Source organism: Papaver somniferum, chromosome 3, assembly GCF_003573695.1.
Source record: "Papaver somniferum cultivar HN1 chromosome 3, ASM357369v1, whole genome shotgun sequence".
Lineage (NCBI taxonomy): Eukaryota > Viridiplantae > Streptophyta > Magnoliopsida > Ranunculales > Papaveraceae > Papaver > Papaver somniferum.
The window spans coordinates 99,055,554-99,076,272 of NC_039360.1; the positions used below are offsets into that span (position 1 = coordinate 99,055,554).

At 41.6% G+C, this 20,719-nt stretch overlaps 2 protein-coding genes across 2 annotated transcripts; one reads left to right on the plus strand and one right to left on the minus strand.

Moving 5' to 3' along the window:
- Positions 1-13,058: 13,058 nt before the first annotated feature.
- LOC113356943 (probable prolyl 4-hydroxylase 3) lies at positions 13,059-17,675 on the plus strand. The gene is made up of 8 exons (XM_026600180.1): positions 13,059-13,396; positions 13,497-13,584; positions 14,395-14,492; positions 14,735-14,832; positions 15,105-15,234; positions 15,347-15,534; positions 15,716-15,802; positions 17,285-17,675. The coding sequence occupies exons 1-7, from the start codon at positions 13,194-13,196 to the stop codon at positions 15,787-15,789; spliced, it is 879 nt and encodes a 292-aa protein (XP_026455965.1). The 5' UTR covers positions 13,059-13,193; the 3' UTR covers positions 15,790-15,802; positions 17,285-17,675.
- Positions 17,676-18,539: 864 nt separating this feature from the next.
- On the minus strand, positions 18,540-20,515 carry LOC113361512 (chromatin-remodeling complex subunit ies6-like). The gene is made up of 4 exons (XM_026604738.1): positions 20,356-20,515; positions 19,376-19,561; positions 19,049-19,116; positions 18,540-18,830 (listed from the first exon to the last, which is right to left on the minus strand). Exons 2-4 carry the CDS (start codon positions 19,548-19,550, stop codon positions 18,699-18,701), a joined length of 375 nt encoding a protein of 124 aa, XP_026460523.1. The 5' UTR covers positions 19,551-19,561; positions 20,356-20,515; the 3' UTR covers positions 18,540-18,698.
- Positions 20,516-20,719: the final 204 nt, after the last annotated feature.

The window sequence follows — 20,719 nt, forward strand, 5'->3', positions numbered from 1 at the left end:
TATCCGGATGAACCTTCAATTATGGGTTTTTTGATCTTTAGTGATCTCCTCGTATTCTTCTCTAAACTGTTTTTGTGTTTCCTTGTAGATATGTCTGATCGTCCGCGGGCTCCTTACCAAACTCCGCCGTCTAGTCCGCCAAAATCCCCTCCGCGTAGAGGTCCTGATAGATCTCCACTTGGGGAAGATCCTCACAAGTCTTCACAATCTGATCCTCGGGGTCATAGGGTTTCTTCTTCCTCGGGTGTGAAGATTATGCCTTCTAAAAAAGGGGATATGCCGAAGGGTCCTTCCGGGTCTAGGTATGTTGTTAACCGCGCCCCTTCTCGTCCTCGTGAAGATTCTAGGAGTACGCATGCTCCTCCTCGTGATGATTCTAGGAGTGCGCGGTCTCCTCATCCTCGTAATGAAGTGGTGATAGCTCCGCCCCTTCGTTCAGTGGATCCTCCTTCAGTGCCTCTGCAGAAATCTCTGCCACCTCCTCCCGCGGCTTCTTTCAAAGGGAAGTATTCCAAGGGTACTATATTGAGAGATGATCCGTCTACAAATCTTCCTTCTAAAAGGAAAGCTTCGGAATTGGGTCCTACTTCTAATTCCGCAGACGAAGAAGAAAATGTCCCCGTGATACGCAGCATTTCAGTTGGTAAGAAGAAGGTCACTTTCAAGCATATTGATCTTGAGATGTTCAAGGAAAAACATGAACTCCAAGATTTTGAGGTTCGCTTTTATGCTCCTGACGATGATATCACCTACGAGCTCCTTGCTAATTATCAGTTTGACGAGTTTCATCTGTTAACTACGGTTGGAGCCTTCGAGGCGGGTCTTATGTTGCCCTTATATAAGTCGGGTGACTCCTTTTATTATGACATGTTGGCTAGTCGCGAAGGCTCTTCTACGAACACTCATAATTGTTCCCTGTCACAATTATCTGGGAATTATCTTCGTTCACTGAAAGAATGTTATCTGCGGGGCAAGGGAGAGACTATGATGACCTGCTATGTTCCAAATCCTGCTGAGAGAGAGTGGTACACTCCTCAGAACTTTAACAGTTCTTTTGGAGATTATGTCAACAGTAGAAACCGTAAGCCGTGGAGTGTTAGTCTTCGTAATATTGCTGCTCCCCGTGGTGAAATTCGTCTCTTGAGTGAGGTGAGTGATGCCAAGCTGAAGTATGTTCCTAGTACTGAGGGATCTGCTAAACGGAAACTCTTTCCTGCTCGTGAAAGGATTAAGCGTGACCATGATTATGAATGACATGCTACTGTTATTGAAGTAGTTGGTCCTTGGGCTTACAGATGGATTCCGGGTCCACGTGGTTGGCGTCCTTCTGAAAACAGCAAGCCTCGTGAAACTCCTCCTGCTCGTTATGGAGATTTCTGTCCTTGGCGTCCTAATTTCGCGGGCATGAATTTTCCTTATGCTTTTGATGTCGTTGATGGAGATGAGGAGGAGGGATCTGGTGCTATCCATCCATCAAAGAGTACTGCTGCTGCCAAGGTATAGTTTCTTCTTGTATTCTCTATCTTTTTGCCCCTTTTTCCTTGCTTGAAATAATTTTCATTTTTGAAGTGAGGAAAAAAAAGAGCTTTTGTGGGATGTATACTGGTTTTTAGGTGTCGAAGAAGAAGAAACTTGGACCCAAGCAATCTTCTACTGCGGTTATTAGTGAGGCTGAGGGTTATGAGGAGGTTACGAGTCCCGTAAACCAAGGGTATGGTGAGGATGAAGAAATGTCCAACGGAGAAGAGAGTACCGACACTTCTTATCCTGACGACGAAGGTGGTAATGGAGAATAGGTTTCCGCGGGTGGTGATGGTGAGGCTGAAGTTGCCGCGGGTGGTGATCTTGAAGAAGAAGTTGCCACGGGTGGTGATGGTGACGAAGAAGTTGCCGCGGGTGGTAATGGTGAGGCTGAAGAAGTTGCCGCGGGTGGTAATGGTGAGGTTGAGGGTAATGTTACCGTCGGTGGTACTGGTGGGAGTGGATCTGTCCCTGTTAGTGATGACATTGTTGGTGTGGGTACTTTGCCCGTAATTTCCCCAGAATTCTCTTTCGGTGGGATATGTTCCGCGGGGGAATCCTTCGATGTGACTGCTGCCATGGGTCTTGCCGAGGACTTCTCATTGCTTTCCTCACATGATGATTGGGATGTGCTTGGGGACCTTGGAAAAGAATGTACCACTGATCGGCAAGCTGAGAACACAGGTGGCCATGCTGAGGGTGGTAATGTCGAGACTTGCGCGAGTGAGGAGATAACCGCCAAGGGGAAGTCTGCGGTTGAGTCTCCTTCCGAGGATTTTCCTTTCTCGATAATGCCTGAAGGTGAATATGCCATTTTGGCTTGGCTAAAGAAGAAGAATATGATGTTCGTCCCTAACCCTGCCCCCGTGGTCACTGGTGAGAAGAATTCTGACGCTTATACTCGTCGAATGATGCAACTGTCTTCTGAAGCCCGCGTTGCTGAGATGTGGGAGAAGGATCTTAGAGCTTCGGAAGCTAATTTAGTGGTTGACCCTCCCTCATCTGTTGCTGACATGATGGCCATAGCTGATGGGTACCAGTACGGTTTTCCCCAGCAGCGTGTGTTAGAGGTAAATCCTTGTACTCTTTTATGATATCCGCGCATTGTGTTCTTCGTGATATCTTTTTCCTTTGGTATAATAATGTTTGTTGTTTGTGACGTAGATGATGCGGAGCGAACACTGTAACCATGTTCTATACCAGTTCTTTAAAGCAAAGTCTTTAAAGTTGGAGATCAAGCTTCGTCATAGGGAAGAGGAATTGTCTGCGGCTGAGGCGGAAATAAATGAACTGAGGGGCCGTCTGAAAGAAAAAGAACAGCTGGTCAATGTTGAGGAGAGTCTTCGTTCAAAGCTTGCTATAGTCCGCGATGAATTGGAGCAGACTCGTAGAAGTGTCTCGTCCTTCACAGGTTTGTATTTTACGGATTTTTCACTCCTTGTGATTCCCTATCTGTATTTTGGTGTTCTGTCTGAGTCTCCCCACCCTATCTTCAGTGGGTGGAGTCCCCGAGTTGATATGACTTCGGAAAGAAAGGGAACGACAGAAATCCCGTATTGCAGAGTTGGTGGGTAAGTTGAAGAGTGAAGCCGCGAAGTGGAATGCTCGTGCTGATGAGCACAACGCCTTAACAGATGAGTGGCGTGAAAAGCGAACACTGATGGTTGATATGCAAAATAAGTACAATCATGACCGTTATTTGTTTAATGGTACGCTGTTATGGACGCGTGACAACCTGCGTGATGATCGAGAACATGCTTCAGACTTAGAGGCTAGAGTGCGCTTTTTAGAAGGAGAGTTACAACAGGCTCGTTCTTTCTTAGGCCCTGGGGTTAGGGATAGTATGCTGCGTCTTTCCGAGGAAAGAGATAATGCTAGGGCCGAGGTTGGTGCACTTAGTAAAGCCCTAGCAGCGTATCGAGCGGATGTTGCTCGCCAAGTGGAGTCTGAAAGAGATCTTGAGATGAATGTATATCGACTTCATAAAAGGATGGGGGAGGTGAATGATGAAGTCAACCATCTTCGTCACTTGGATTCGATGAAGCAGGTAGATTTAGACGCCAGTCAATTTGCTCTTACGAACCTTCAAACGAATTATAAGAAACTATCCACCGAATATGACTTTCTTGATGAGGCTCGGGACGCAGTTGTCAATGAGTATGAGGAGGCTTCGGCTAAAGTCGAAGGTATAACCTCGTTTTATCGAGTGTGATTCTGTTATTTATTCGTTTTTAACCCCTTGGTATTTTTTGTTTTCAGCACTCGAGGGAAAGCTTCACGCAGCAAATGATGAGCTTAAAAAGACTCAATCTGCCTTAGTGCAGCAGGAAGGACAAACTAATTATTTCAAAGGGTTGGCCGCGTCTCTTGAGGAAGCAGCGGAAATTTCCTCCAAAGATGCGGAACGCCTATCTGTATTGTTGTCTCAATCCCATCAGCGGACCGCTGTTATCACTTATAAGGCTCGATGTCAGTTGGCTGAAGAGACGAACAAAGTCCTGGATAAGATTGAACTTGGCCTTAAAGTCGAACATGGTCTTGTCAAGAACTATCCGCGCCGTCCCCTTCCCGCGCCTCTTCCTGGTTCTTCTGGGCCCTCTTCAGGTGGTAGTGTACCCTCATCTCGCAGAGAAAACCCCGTTGATGGAGCTGTATCGTCCAAGTAGATTTCTTTTATTAGTCATAGAATGTTGATCCTCGTTGATTATATAATTTCGGATCATTTTTTGATGTGTTTCCAGTTTTATCTTATTTGCCGAGTCTTGTAATCAACTCTTTATGAAATGGATCATCCTTTTGGCGTACCTGCGTTATCAATTTATCTTTTTTATTTTAAAGTAATGTGAAGTGTTAAACTGGAAATAACTGGTTTTGTAAAAAGTTGAGAGTGTTTGAGTGCGACACGAAGGTAAATACCTTCGTGATCGTCTTGAGACCTGTCACCCCGCTGGCGAATCCTGGGCCAGAGGATTCCCAAACGGTGGGGGCCGAGGCAGCGTTCTAGGATATGGAATGCTTAATTGAAAATGTTTACGTGCACCCATTCCGTCAACCCATTTCCTTAAAATTGGTCGGGTATCTCTTTCTGCTGGGTGCCTTCCCCCTGGTCTTACACTCATAGACACTGATAGGGGTGCCCTGAGAGATTGTAGCTTAACTACTTTCCACAATGTTGTTAATAAATTTTGTTTACTTGAAGATTTTCCCAAAAATCTTGTTTGATTGATAGGTTGAGGCCTGCTACTCCTCGTCCAGAGATAGAAACATGTAAAGCGGTTACGCTGCCTTCTTCTTCTGGTATTCTCCACGCAGATGCAAAGCTGCGCTGTTCCTATGGGTAGTACGGCTTGAGCCATTTAGCATTCCAAGGGTGCCGGAGGACCTCGCCTTTCAGATTGCGAAGATAGTAGGAACCGTTTCCCGCAATGTCATGTATTATAAAAGGTCCTCCCCACGTAGGTGCTAACTTTCCCCATTTCTTCTCTCGTTGATACTGCGGGATTGTTCTTAGCACATACTGCCCCTCTACAAAATTTCGAAGCTTTACCTTTTTGTTGTACTCCCTTGCTAGTCTCCGTTGATAATTTTCCATATTCTGCAATGCTGCTTCCCTCCTTCCTTCCAGGTCGTCCAGTCTCTCTAACATCATGTCTGTTGTGAGATTTTTCTCCCATGCTTCGGTCTTTGTGGTTGGCATGAGGATCTCTGTTGGGATGACTGTTTCAGCTCCATAAGTGAGGAGAAACGGGGATTCTCCAGTGGCAGATCTTCGTGTTGTCATGTATACCCATAATACATTGTGTAGTTGTTCACACCATCGCCCCTTGTGTTCGTCTAATTGCTTTTTGAGTATAAGGGCGAGGGTCTTGTTGGTAGCTTCCGCTTGTCCGTTGCTTTGAGGGTATATGGGGGTGGACTTTTTTTTCCTTATTTTGAGAGTGTCGAAGAGCATGTCTATGTTTTCCCCCCTGTAATTTTTTACCATTATCAGACACGATTTCCGCTGGTATGCCGAACCTGCAAATAATGTTTTGGAATATGAAAGTAAACACGTCCACGTCTCTGTTCCCGGCTAAGGCTTTGGCTTCCACCCATTTACTGAAGTAGTCTGTGGCTACTATCAAAAATCGTCTTTTCCCTGATCCTTCGATGAAAGGCCCCACGATATCTATGCTCCATTTTGGGAATGGCCAAACGCTGACATTCTTCACATCGTCGGGACATTCTTGCGGCATCTTGTACCATTGTGGGCCAGTAATATCCTTGCATTTTTGCTTTGTCGGCTAGTGATCTCATGCCGCTATGATTCCCTGCGTCACCATAATGGATGTCGTTTAGAATTCGATGCCCCTCTTTCCTGGATAAGCAACGTAGTAACGGTCCGAGGAAAGATTTCTTGTACAGGATTCCATCCCGAAGGTCATATCTTCCTACTTTGGAGAGTATTTTCCTATTTAGTTTGTGATCCGCGGGTAAGGTTCCATCCTTGAGAAATGCATGGATCATCATTCTCCAATCATCTTCGTTGTTGAAATCTTCGTCTTGATTTTCTTTTGAAAGGATATCTTCTTCGTCAAAATCGTCACAGATGTCTTCTCCCACCTGATCTTCGATATTTTCTTCCACTGTATCTTGATTTGTAGCAAAGGAAAATTGTTGCAATCGAGGGTCGTATACCCTTGTTATTTTGATAGCTTCGATACTCTTGTCCTTCAGCATGGATGATATATATGCTAGGGCATCCGCGTGCCTGAGATCCCTTCTGCATAAGTGCCGGAACTTGATGTTCGGAATTTGTGATGCCAATGTTTGGACCAAGGCCATGTAAGCTGAGAGGGTGTTCGTACACATTGTATTCGAGCCCTATTTGTGTATGACAAGCTGCGAATCACTTGTCAGTCTTACATCGTTACCCCCATCTCTATTATTAAGCGGAGGGCATGTACGACTGCCTCGTATTCGACGATGTTGTTAGTATGCTCTTTGAATTCTAACCTGAGTGCCTGTACGATCCTTTCTCCAGTTGGGGTGGTGATGACAATGCCTATTCCTGCCCCTTCCTTATTTTTGGAACCATCAACGAAGACTTCCCATTGTCTTTGACTCGCGGGTTCGAGGACATCAATGGATCCTTGCTTTCTTCTCTCGGCTTCTGGTATTCCCTAATCTCTTCGTCGTTGTCCAGGGGGAGGTCTGCTAAGAAATCCGCCAAAACTTGGGATTTTTGGGAATGTTGAATTTCATGAATGATGTTGAATTGGTCCAGGTGGGTGTTCCACTTGGCTATTCTGCCTACTTTTCCCGCGCTTTTGAGGACTGCTTCCAGTGGTGCTTTGCATGGGACGCGGATGAAGTGAGTTAGGAAATAGGTTCTCAGCTTTTGAGTAGCCCACCAATGCCAGGATAGTTGTTCGATCTTCGTGTAGTTCCTTTCCGCAGAATTGAGGGTCTTACTGACATAATAGATAGGTGTTCTATCTTCGTATTGGTTTTGACCAACACTGCGCTAACTGCGTCTTCTGTCGCTGCTATGTACAATGCCAAAACCTCATCAGGATCAGGCTTCTGCAGGATTGGAATTGAAGCCAGGTGTTCCTTGATTCTTTGGAAGGCTTCTTCGCATTCTGCGGTCCATTCAAACTTACTCCCTTTTTTGAGAATATTGAAAAAATGTTTGCATTTGTCCGAGGATCGGGCAATAAATCTGCCCAAGGCTGCTATGGACCCATTGAGCTTCTGCACTTCTTTTAAATTCTTCGGAGATGGCATTTCTACTATGGCCTGAATCTTCGCTGGGTCTACCTCAATGCCCCTTTTTGTTACCAGATATCCGAGGAATTTCCCTGAGGTGACACCGAAAGTGCATTTTTCTGGATTTACTTTCATGTGATGTTTCCTCATTGCTTCGAAAATATCTCTCAGGTCCTGGTGGTGATCTTTGCGCAGCTACTTTTGACGAGCATGTCATCAACGTAGACTTCTAGGTACTACCAATCCATGGCCTGAAGATAGCATCGACCATTCTTTGGTACGTTGCCCCTGCGTTTCGAAGTCCAAAGGGCATTCTAGTGTAGCAATAAAGGCCATGTGGGGTGTAGAATGCTGTGTGTAGTTGATCTTCTTCTGCCAGGGCTACTTGGTTGTAACCAGAATATCCATCCATGAATGACAGCTCTTCGTATCCTTCCACTGCTTCAACCAGCTGATCTATGCTTGGCAGGGGATAGCTGTCCTTTGGACATGCCTTGTTGAGGTTAGTAAAGTCGATGCATATCCTAACCCCTCCATTTTTCTTAGGAACGACGACCATGTTGGAGATCCATGTAGGGTATTTGACTTCCTTGATGAACCTGCTTCTAGTAGTTTCCGAAGTTCTTTTTCCACTGCCTTATGATACTCCGGTGCAACTTTTCTTATTTTCTGCCTGAAAGGTGGCGTGCCTGGTTTGATGCGCAGCTCGTGTTGGATTATTTTCGGATCAATCCCCGGCATATCTCCTAGCTTCCAGGCGAATACATCCGCGTATTCTTTAAGTAATTTGGTTAAGGAATCTTCTCTTCTTTCGTCCATTATGGTCCCTACTTTGATCATCTTCGGGTTTTCTTCCGTTCCTATGTTGATTTCTTTTACGGGCTCTACTGGTGTGAACACCGCTTCGGGTCCCCGAGGACTGGGACGTTCTTTATTGCTATTTGGTATGTTTCTGTCCTTCGTTGGCTGCTGAAGTACTGTCTCTGTGTTAGGACATTATCATCTTTTGTCAAACCCTCCCGTGTTTCCTTGAGGAACAGGTCTATGGCCTTTTCTTTCGCTTCTTTATTTTTAATCCTTCGGGTTTTTCGCTGCTCTTCTGTTCGTGTTGATACGATCCTGAGTGGTCTGGCACTCTTTTGCAGAGACCCGATCTCCCTTGATTTCCATCACTCCCTCGGTGTAGGGAATCTGAGATATTGGTAGTAAGTTGCTCCACTCCTTGAGTTTATGTAACCACTTTCGTCCAATAATGGCGTTATAGGGGATGGGGCGTCAACCACGCTGAATCGTGTTTCTACTTTCATGGGTCCGGCGTTCACCTGCAACACGATGTCTCCCAATGGCTTTGTGGGTGCTCCATTGAACCGTAGATGGTGTAATAAGAGGTCATTAGCTGTTCATCATGGAGCTTCATCCGTTTGAATGCGTCGTAGAATAGAACGTTCACTGAGCTTCCCCCGTCTATGAGGATCTTTTTGAGGTTACATCCAGCCACTGGTAGTGTGAGGACCAAGGGATCGTTATGATCTTCCATATCTTCTTCGATATCTTCAGCATCGAAGATAATAGGTGCGTCCATCCACTCTTCGTGTTCGTCCACCTCTACGCCATCAATCTTATAAAATTCGCAGTGGTCTTCGAACTGCTTCCTTAGCCTCTTTCCTATCTGCGCTGTAAGGGAGGGCCCCGCGGATTCGGAACACGAGATGGTGTTGATTGTGCGGTTTCCCTCTGGAAGTTGGACTTGCTTGGTCCGTTTGGATCTATCCTCGGCGACCTCCTTTCGTATGTAATGTTTGAGTTCGCCAACATCAATCAGTTTTTGGATCATTATTTTGAGGTTTTTGCATTTCTCGGTCTGGTGTCCATTGAAGCAGTGATACTCACAGTAATCTTTAGACTTCTCGGTTCTTGGGGGCTGTTTTCCCTTAGACCACGGCCACTCCAAATTTTCCCTTCCTTTCATCTTTCGCAAGATCCGAGCATAGCTAGCATTGAGCTTCGTGTAAACTTGATCTTCGAATTTTCGATCGTCTTTTCGTCGTTCATCTCTTCGTTCCTTCCTATCTTCGTGAGGCCGTTCCACTGAGCTATTTATTTTGGCTCCGTTGGTTTGTTCTGAGGAATTGGTACGGTGAGACCTCTGCATGTGTGCCCTTGGGTTCTCACGTTGGATTTCTTCAAGACGAGCGTGCTTTTCAATAATTATTCGAAGGTCTCCTTCTGTCTTAGGAACGCTTCCATGAATCTCAACAAATAGTGGACTCATTCGGTCTAATCCCCACTTGTAGCAGTTGATACTTACTACTGGGTCCACACTCCCTATGGCTTGGCAGATCTTGTGCCATATGTTGGTGTATTCCCTCGTGTTTTCCTTGTAGCCAATTGCCAGAGAAAAAAGTTTATCCATTCCAGTGTTGACAGCTTTGTTGTACATGTATGTCCTCAGAAATTTCTCTGCGAGTTGATCGTAGGAGTTGATGGAATCAGGTGGCAGGTTGTCAAACCAAGACAAAGCCGATCCCTTCAGACTTGATGGGAAATATCTACAGAGGACGGCGTCGTTCTGACTCCATCGGGCTAAGACACGGTTATAATACCGGATATGTGCCGCAGGATCACTGGATCCGTCGTAGCATTCAAAAGTTGGGACAGCGCACTTTAACGGAATGGGGGTATTTGCCAAGCGATGAGTTAAGGGCGTGGAGTTAGCTTCTTTCATCACCTCTCCAAGCCTTCCTCCGCCTTGTCTGGCTTTTAACTGTTTGATATCAGTCATCATCTCATCACGCAGCTCCTCCATTGCGCGGTAATATCCCACGTTCTCATGCTCAGTTGAGCGTTTCTTTCTTCGATCTTCGCTGTCATAATAGTCTAACTCTTCGGTGGCATATTCCGGATGGGATGCACTGCTTCCCCTGGCGTCATTTGCTAGGATGATTCTTCTGTCTCGATTAGGCTCTGGTGCTTTAGAATTTGCTTCGTCCAGTTGTTGGCTAGTCTTCGTGCCTTGGACAATCTTATCTTTCAGGTCTTGGTTCTCCCTGGCCAGAAGAGCTACAGCATCTACGTAGACCTGCTGTCTCCTTTTCAATTCTTCGAGCTCTACCATCAGTCGGTGGGATTGGTTTGATCCCTGATTGGGAGTTCCGGCTGGTACCCTTACGGTCATAGTTCCCCCTTCGTCTACAGTGTGTATTAAGGGTGGCCGAGGATCAGCTTCAATCGTTGGTATCTCCAAGTTTGGTTCCCTCGGTTGAGCTTCCACCCGTGGTACTAAAACCACTGGTATGGTTTGATTCTGACCGTTGGTTGACGGCATTCCGAAGATTAGTGGATCTGCGGGCTGATGTGTCATAGATTCTGCTACCCCTTCTTTTTGTTGATGGATTTGGCTTGAAACCAAAGTCTTGTTAGCTTCTGTAGCCTGGAGGGCCGCAACAGTCTTCGTGGATGTTGCTTTGAGAGCCGCGGCTGTAATGGAGTTAGTGTTCATAGGTGAAGTGATTTCCGCAGCATCCTGCCTCTGAGTAGTTGTTTTAGCTTTGTCTCCTTTCTGCTTGCTTCGGGTCATGACCGAGGTAACCCTCGGTGTCTCCTTTGATGAGGCCTTGGTTTTTCCTGCCTCTAGTATCTTATCCATGTTTAATCCTTTCCTGCATAGGGAGATAAATAAGGAGAACCAAATATATCCACGAGGATTGGGTTAGCGTCATTCGTACCCGCAAGACTATTGGAATAGTAGGAAATGAGTTTCCCAAGGGCCCTAATAGAAGAGAAATGTAAAGACTTCATGGGTCTAGTTTTTGAAATACAAATCCTTTAATAAACGATCATGAATCTTGTTTTCAGACTACTTTTGAAAAATAACTCTTGAAAAGGCAGATCCGTCACGAGGACTCACGAATCTGGATTATTAAGCCTTAGTTGAAGAAAACACCTCATGTGCAAATCAGTGATAGATAGCCGCGGGTTTGTCTGCTTTGAAATGGTGTTTGTGAAAATGAAGAACATGAACCCAAAAATAAAAAAGGTTTTGAAAGCACACTGAAACCAGAAAAGGGCACAACCATAATGCGCGTTTTAAGGTGAAATCACAGGATAAGATAAATCTTTTACCGGGACAAAATCCCTGTTTCTAGCGCCAAATTGTGAATACATTTATGTCGAGGCCATCCAAGTGTTCACAAACAATATTCGCATACGTCCTAATTCTAGAATTGTACATCGTATGCGTAACGGGATGATTATATCGATTCATCGACTCAAAGCCTTCGGGCTTGTCATTGTCTAGTCGAATATTATCATGAATAATGTTCGTGCAAGGAAATAAATCAAGAAACAAGTATAAATATAAAGCATATGAAGTTTAACGCGGAATGTAAGATGCAGAAATGTAAATGAGACAGATTTACGTGGTTCGGCACTAAGGCCTACGTCCACGGGGTTTAGTGTTTCACTATGTACTGAATGGTTACAAAGATAGTCGAATGACTTTAGAATATACATGGGTCTGCGGAAGTAGGTGGATCACTTACTCTTCCTATTTCTCTCTCATATCTTCTCCTCTAATTGCTCTCCAAAATGGTCTGCCCTTTCTCTCTTATTGGAGAGGGGTATTTATAGGGAGAGAACGTGGGTCCCATCTCTGAAGTGCCGTTATAATCTTATCTTCTTGTGCTTTGTGCCTATTATGCAGAGGTCTTCGGTATATGCCGCGGCCTGAGCTTGAACACGAAGGGTTATCCTCGCTTCTTCCACGAGCTGATCGACACGTGTATATCTCTTTGGTATTTAATGCGGGCAGATGGATGTCTGCTCGTGTCAGACAAGTGTCTCTTTGTCTGGTCACATCTGTGTCAGCCGAACTTCCTCTCGGCCGTTGATCTGGGATCTTCCTCGGGATTGAGTGCGTTAATACCCAAGGGGTATTATCTGGTGCTCCTCTGAGCAATCATACCTCTGTGGTCCTCTGTCCCTGACCGTCAGATCTGCTGACCGATGGCATTTTCTGATGAAATGCTTGCTATCATGTTTTGATGTCTCGCTTCACATGCCTTCCACGTGTCTCTTTCTATACACATGGAGGATGATGAGAGGTGGACATACAAGTTTTGTACTATTATCCAGTTTTACATGTAACCGCCATCATCAGAAAGAAACTGATTTTGGATTGGACCGGCAATTGATATACGTACTGACACCCTTGGTGTAGAGTCTTTTTCTTTATAGGAACTACCTACCTGGTTTGAGGAGGATGGTTATCGTATGATAATTCAAGGCTGCTGCCTTCCAAATGATTGATATGGTAACCCCCGGTAGCGTGTAAAAGTTCTGCGTATCGGTCTCTCAAGAAAGTTCACTTGTCACAATGTGGTATGTCCACCGGCTGAGCAGAACTCCTAAGCCACCACTTTCTGGTCACAATGCGCGAAACATTTCGCTTGATTCGAGAAAAAGCAGTGGCTGCCATGTTCAGCTGCAAGTCTGCGGATTCCCAAATAAAAAAATCGAACATTTTCTCGTCACTACCATAGAAAACAGATTCAGTAGTTTTTCAACGCGGTTTTGTCGTGGCAGTATATATTGGCAAAACGTGGGGCTTTGTAAGTTGGATATGTAAAAATATTTTGCAGAAAGAAACTGGAGAACGTATCGAAAATAACAAAATTACCCTTATATCTAGCTGACAATACCGTAAAAAAACTAACAACTCAGAGTCCTGTTTTGTCAATTTAATTTGTTTATTGTCATTTTCTCTTTACTATCTTTTCTCGAAGAAAGTCCATATCCAACTGTAATAAGAAAGACATTTCTGAAAAATCAGAACACAGAAAAATATAACAGATCTGAAATTTTCATTTTGACTTGGATTTAGGGTTTTTCTTTTGGGAGGAGATCATTGTTTCAGTGCAACAATGGCAAAAGGAATGAGATATTCATCTCGTTCTTCGAATAGAAGATCATCTACATTTACACTTGTATTAGCTATGCTTTTAATGCTTTCATTCGTTATATTGATGATGTTAGCTCTTGGAATTCTTTCACTGCCTGCACACAATAGTGAAATGTCTAAAGATAATGATCTTAGTTCTGTTGCTCACAATACTGTACCGAAGAGGTAAACAATGTTAGCTCTAAAAAAAGCCCTAATTTCGGTTTTCAATGTCTTTTCTTGGAAATTTAAATTTTTTGATCTGATTATATTGTTTTTTCTGTAGAACTGGCGATGGATTAGGGGAAAGGCGAGACCAATGGATGGAAGTTATTTCATGGGAGCCTAGAGCTTATGTGTACCACAATTTCTTGGTGAGTTCATGTTTTATGAAAATTTTGTTTAATGAAATTTTGAAATGATTTTTGTGTTGTTTTTCACTTATGTGGTCATTGTGGAGTAAGATATAGTTGATGCTCTAAAGATCCGCATTTGATGACTTGATTTGAGCTTGTAAAATAGGGGTTTGATTTAGTTTATGATGTAGAAGGGTTCTTATTGCCATCTTATGTCATTGGGCATTGCAGACTTCTTGTGATCATGTCACATTTAGTAAGTCGCAACTTGCAATTATAGCATAAATTTTGTTATGTATATGATGGAATTAAAGATGGTCCTTTTCATGAATGGAAAGTACTCATTACTATCTTGGTTACTTACTCACGAGGCTGGCTCGCACTTATCGGATGATAAGAACTACTGCCCATGCTGGCAGCTTTTCGAATCTTTGTTGGCTTTTAATTTTAAAGTTTAAATCCGAGTCTCCCATTGATTTGAGTTACTACCACATACCAAAAGCAATATCCTAGTGATAAAAGTGAGAGTTGAAAGGCAGCATGGGTGGATATCAGTTAAACTCTTATGCGCTATGCTTTTATATGTTAAAACTTAGCATGTTATTGCCTCCTGCAGCAAACTTTAAACACGCCTCACAAATCAGCAAGCAACGTGTAGCTGTAACTGGGTAATAGAAAACGACCGTAAACGTGCAATCTATGTCTTAAGCCTCCTTAAATTGTACACGCTGGGTATTCCAACATCCATGAAAGATATAGTGTTTTTTATTCAGGGGCAAATCATGAGGTAATTGGTATAACAGTTTGACTTTGGTGTTTCTTGAGCAGTCTGAGGAGGAATGCAATTATTTGATTGATCTTGCCAAACCTCACATGGAAAAGTCAACTGTGGTTGATAGCGAAACTGGTAAAAGTAAAGACAGCAGGTTTGTACTACCCATGTCTCACGTTGTATTTTTAATTTTATACAGAACTATGGAAAGTGTTCCCATGTGTATCTTTTTTTGTACTTAGTTCTGAAAATAAAAGAGGTTATAGTGAGGAGGTGGTTTGACTTCTTTCATGTTCTTGTTTCAATTAACTGATCAGTTGCACTTACTGTCTCAGATACAGTGTTGTTTAACAACAATAAGAGTCAAGGTACTTAGCATGCACTTGGTTTTTGTAGGGTGCGTACAAGCTCTGGGACTTTCCTTAAGAGAGGGCAGGATAAGATTATCAGAAGCATAGAAAAAAGGATCGCAGATTTCACATTTATACCAGAAAGTATGCAGTTATATCTCACTTATGCCAAACATTTAATACTTCAGTGGTAACTAGCTGTTCGTATTTGTGTCTTACCTTTTTAAATGTAGTGTCTTTCATAGTTTGAGGCTTTGAGCGTGGTTTAAATTGCGTAATGTGACCTGGAGGATGACACGATAGAGTATACATTTACAAATATATCTGAACAGTGTGAATGTTGCATGCGAGGTACATACGTTGTTTTCTTGGTATGCTTTTGTTTATGTATCCAATCCGAACCTTAAATTTTACAGCTCATGGAGAGGGACTTCAAATTCTTCACTATGAAGTCGGTCAGAAATATGAACCTCACTATGACTACTTTCTCGATGCTTTCAACACAAAGAATGGGGGTCAGCGGATAGCTACTGTTCTTATGTATCTGTAAGAGTCCTACTCTCTTCATGCACTTCTTTTACTAAATGCTTTTTTTCTTCTTCTGTGTGGCACGTCACAGACTGAAATGTTCTTCCTTTTTATTTGTTTACATTTACAGCTCAGATGTAGAAGAAGGAGGTGAAACAGTATTTCCAGCTGCAAAAGGAAACATCAGTTCAGTACCATGGTGGAATGAATTATCTGAGTGTGGAAAGAAGGGTCTCTCTGTTAAACCAAGAATGGGAGATGCATTGCTGTTCTGGAGCATGAGACCTGATGCCTCTCTAGATCCATCGAGTTTGCATGGTATGTGTTCTTCTATTCCTTTTAGTGTTAGAAAAATCAGCTTACTGTTGTGGATTCTATGTCCTAAGCTACTGAAGAGTACACTAAATTCCATTACACAAACATGTTCAACTACAAACACGAGGAGAAAAATGTCCTACCAAATATGCAGAGTTAATATCTCATTCCAATTTTTTTCCAGGTGGTTGCCCAGTGATTTCAGGTAACAAATGGTCATCTACAAAGTGGATTCATGTAGATGAATACAAGGTTTAAGCTTGTGTGCAAGGTATTTTTCTAGTTCCCAAATTATTCACAAATTTTGTAGTTATGGATACAGATGTTGTGAGAGCCTTCTTTCCCTTCTTGTGACTATTGGTTTTGCTTGATTTACAATAGTTCTAGTGCCGTTGCCTCAACGGCGGAGCCAGGATTTAAATGTTGGAGAGGCGAATATAAATCAGCTTATTATAACAACATATGCGGAAAACAAATCAAACTAAGAACTAGAAAATTGGATTCGTTGAAATTTTTTAATTAATAATACTAATCAAAATTAAGAAGACAAAGATGTGCATCCCCGGAGTATAATAAATTTGTTGCTCTTTTAAAATCTGAAAATCATCTATCATTATATCTAAGCTACATATTTCCGCAATTTATTTTTCTATATGCATAAGTAAGTAGAAACATTCAGTAAATTATCATTCATTTTATTGTGAAGACGGGAACGGGTAATATCCATAGTAGAAGATGATTTATTTGTAAGTTTATATAATTTGGTTTAGGTATATTTTTGGTCTAATTTGTATTTGGGAATTGACAATACGCACAACCGAAAATGTTTATGCATACAAGGCCAAGAGGACCGACACAGTGAACTATAGGATCCTAATTCAACTAAGTTCAGAATATAAGCTAATTGATAGATGCTAGATTCAAGGAAGTTTTAAAATTTCTAATATGCTACTTTGACATTTGGACGGTCGATCATCACTTAGTATAATCTTTGGGGGACAACACAATCTCTAGCCTAGAAACTAAGGACTAAATTCAGGTACAAATAGTATAGGATTTTCAAAATGTTGGGGTGGCCATGGCTACCCCAAGACAATATGTGGCTCTGCCACTGCGTTGCCTAGTCTGCTTTTGTTGAACCGACTTGTATGGTAGTGAGTAAAACAAGATCACCGCAATGGTGTGATTCAATATGGTCAACCCCATTTTAGTTTGATCATATGTCATGTCGTTGCAAGATATGTTTAAATTCTGCAGCTTCTGCTCAATCAGTTTACACTTGGATCATGAAAACACTTAGCTTACTGATCAGGATCCTGGTCTCGGATTTCGGTAGACTTTCATGGCCTTGTAAGATGCAAATGGTTTTATTACTCATGTTGGGCTGCTGTGGAGCCCTGAGCTCGATTTTTTTTCTTTGTTAATTTTGGCTTCTTACAACTAGTCTGGAGTCGACGCTGGCACTCCTATATGGAGGTTGTTAGGAAAATGTTAAATACCCCAAATTTCGTGACTAGATTCTTGAGCAGCTAAAAGTTTGGCCTATGATTTAGCAACCATCAAGGGGCCAGTGATGTTCCTTGCTCAAATCTATGGCCAACATTTGAGCTGGTCAAGAATCCTTGGACTTGCATTACTAAATAAGTTGCTTCTATCTAGCTAGAACAATATAAATACGTTCTTCTTCTGATTTATTGTTATTGTGATAATGTGCACAAGATATTTACTCTCAAAAGTTTCTGTTGCATTGTAGGTAATTCTAATCACATCCACCTGGAGGCTGACTCTGTAGCGCGAGATTAGATTTGTGTACCCTTGAAGATTAGTTGCTTACTAGCCTCCAGTTTGTAGTTCCACTGAGATATTTGGAGTGTTCATTGTTCTTTTGGGGATATCAACCCTATTCTCTGTAATAGAATAAAATTTTTGTATCGTTTCAATTGAGTAAATTTTTTGTTGGATGTTTAAAGGTGGGTGGCTGTTTTGTCAAGGCTCTGGTGCTCCAATACCCTACTGTAAAACTGAATAGAAGTTATTCTGCGTTTTGATACAAACGATACTGGAATTGTATGTACTCCATTACTCGGGACTGATGGCGCAATATTGCAATATTTTACTACTATTTTGAACTCATAAATTGAGGATTAACAATACAGCTCTAGGGTATGGATGGTAGCCACCCCTTGCCACAACACTTTGTTTTTCAATGTTCTGGGCTATGGTTCCGGTGTTGGTTAATGTCCTTCGTCTGATTTACTCAATCACGTTGGTCTTGTTTGGTAAAATTTATGATTATCTATTTATGATTATAGATAGTTGATAAATGATTTTGATATAAGTATTTTTAAAATAAATTTTTTCAAACACATTTTTCAAATAATTGATTATATTAGAGTGATGATCTCAAAAAGACAGGAAAGAACATTGATCTAGAATTTTTTTTTAGTCCTATGTGGTTTTTATGTCTCTCTCTTGATATTTTAGAAAAAATTCAACTTGAGTTTGTTGGAAAAAATAATTGATTATAATAAATTTTCTAAACAACTTTTTTCTGTTTATGGAAATAATGGATTTTTTATGATTAAAATAATCAATTATTATAATGGTTACCAAACACATATAGAATCCATTATAATCTGCATAATGGATTATTGACTGATAATCAATTAAAATAATGGTTACCAAACAACCCCGTTACAATACTGCTTAAGTGAGTGTCAAAAAAGGAAAATGACAAACTTCCCCACACTTGTGCTGATCTGTGAGGAAAGGAAATCAGATTCACCCTTTTTTTATGTGTATCATCACGCCTCACCCGTGCTCCACTTCCAATCATTGAAGGAGGGGGTTGCGGGAGTTCCACAAACATTCCAAGTAGTGAAAATCCTTACAGTTGGAGATGGAACAAATTTTAGGTGACCTACACTGCTTCTTTTCTTTTCTGCGGGAAAATTCACGATCGGTAGTGTATATACTCTTCAGTGGGTATCATTTCATACAGACATCAGTGGATGACCAGAAAAAGCTTTAATTGATCATGACCAGTAGGTCCAGTACACAGTTATCAGAAATTAAAAAAGGCTGTGGTCTCTACATTAATAAATTAACCCGAAGATACAATGGATTCTCAAATTTTCTCCGATGGAAACCACGTTCTAAGTTCCAAGTTACTTCAAGACAACTGCAGCATTTCTGAGAGTCAGATATCTCTGAACATATTCGTTCGGCAGCATTCTTATACCCTTGAAGACCTCAGTATTTGCATAACGAAGATTTGTCCTTGGATCTATGTAACGTGCCTGCAGGGAGGAAATGAAGCAACTTTCACAATGTAATGATGGCAAACAAATATATTAACTAAAACGAAACCACATAACGTTTCTCTAGCTTTTGATCAAACAATTAAGCTGCAAAGCTTACAATTAAATATCAGATGATGCTATATAGGATGCATATGTTCAGAGGTGAAACATACAGAAGAATGATAGTGCTTTCCAAATAATATGAAAAATTGTACCTCACACCCTGTAATGTCGCAAAATTTCTTTGAAGGATACTTCGAAGGTGGCGTCTCAATATTGACATCTGAGACAGAAGAAAATCAAAATAAAGTTTAGCTTTTACATATTTAAACTAATTTGAGCTGATGGGAATTTTGGTTATTACATCCTGATACTCTTAGTAATACACAGGCACCAAAACCATGCATTTTTCCTGATCATACAGAATGTTTGTTGGAGTGCAAAAGATCAAGATATGGAGCGTAAACTGATATCAAATACAACAAAGCAACTTTGCGAAATCTATACATATAAATCCTGTAACTGAGTCGTGAATTGCTCACAAGTTGGGTCGTCTGGAGAGCAAGTTTGGTAGTTTTCGCCCTGCAAGATTTGCTTCAAATGTTTCCAGTGCCTCCCTCTTGCTTGGCCTTTTGGGTATTTCTCCGATACCTGGACCCTCTTGAAACTGAGATGCTGAGGCAACAATATATTTGATTCTATTACTTCTGCCTCCATCTTCTATTCACCTATTGTTTTCGCCATTGATCAGTTTAACAAGAAAAATATGTTACCAACAATCAGAGACAACTAATAAGTAAAGAGAAAGAACAAACAAGAACCTAAACTAATCAGAGACAACCTGACAGCTAATGATATTCATGTAAAGATAAAGTTCACAAACCAAATCAGAGAACAGAATTTAGCTTAGACCATGCGCACGAGTAATAATATGTACACAATATAATCACTCTAAGGCAAATCTCGAAACTGCTAATAACATGTCATGAGGTTCCTCTTGCCTGAAAGAGATTTCCACCAACTATTTGTGCCTATTTCTTCTTGTCTTTAACTAGTGATAACTTCGAAAATTCATCTAAAGGACTATCTCATCGTAAGCTTGGCCACATTTCTTTTGGCTACCTCAAATTATGTGATGATTCTCACTTTCTACAGTCAAGTAAAGCAAGGAAATTCAAATCAACAAGAAACTTAACTTTTCAAGAGATTGCTATATATCACCTAAATGCAGCACAGAGGAAACATAGAAAACATAGTGATCAAAACAAACGTGATAGGATAAGAAAATAAGTTAAAGTTTATAGGTAAACCAATGCAGCTAAGCCCTAGATTCAACACACTACACAATTATACCAGCTCAAATTCCCTAATTTTTTAACCTTTTGTTTACTGAGTATGTTCTAAACATAAAATTACTCAATCAAATACTACAATTTCCTTCCACTATTCATCTTAATTGAGAACAGACATAGAAACGGAATAGCAAGAACATATCAAACCTAAATTTAGGATTTTTGTTTACCAGTGTTCAACGAGAGATGCCACCCAGAAGTTTGATCAGCACTTTCCGAACGACGATTGAGAAATTGAAAAAAAAATCGGGAATTCGAACTTGCAGTGTTTCTTAAAATTTCAATGGACGAGAGCTGCAAAAGCTAGACAGATATATACTATAAAGAAGAAGAAGCCTGTTACCATTTTCTAGAAAACAAAACCAAAGGTGACTCGGATTTGTGCCGGGTCCGTTCATATAACCGAGTCGAATTTTACAAATCTGCTATAACCCATATCTCAAAACTGATATGGGGTAACTTACAAATAGGTGAAGTTACTCTTACAGTGGGTGATAATAACCCACCACAAACTAGGTTACAAAGCTCCGTCTC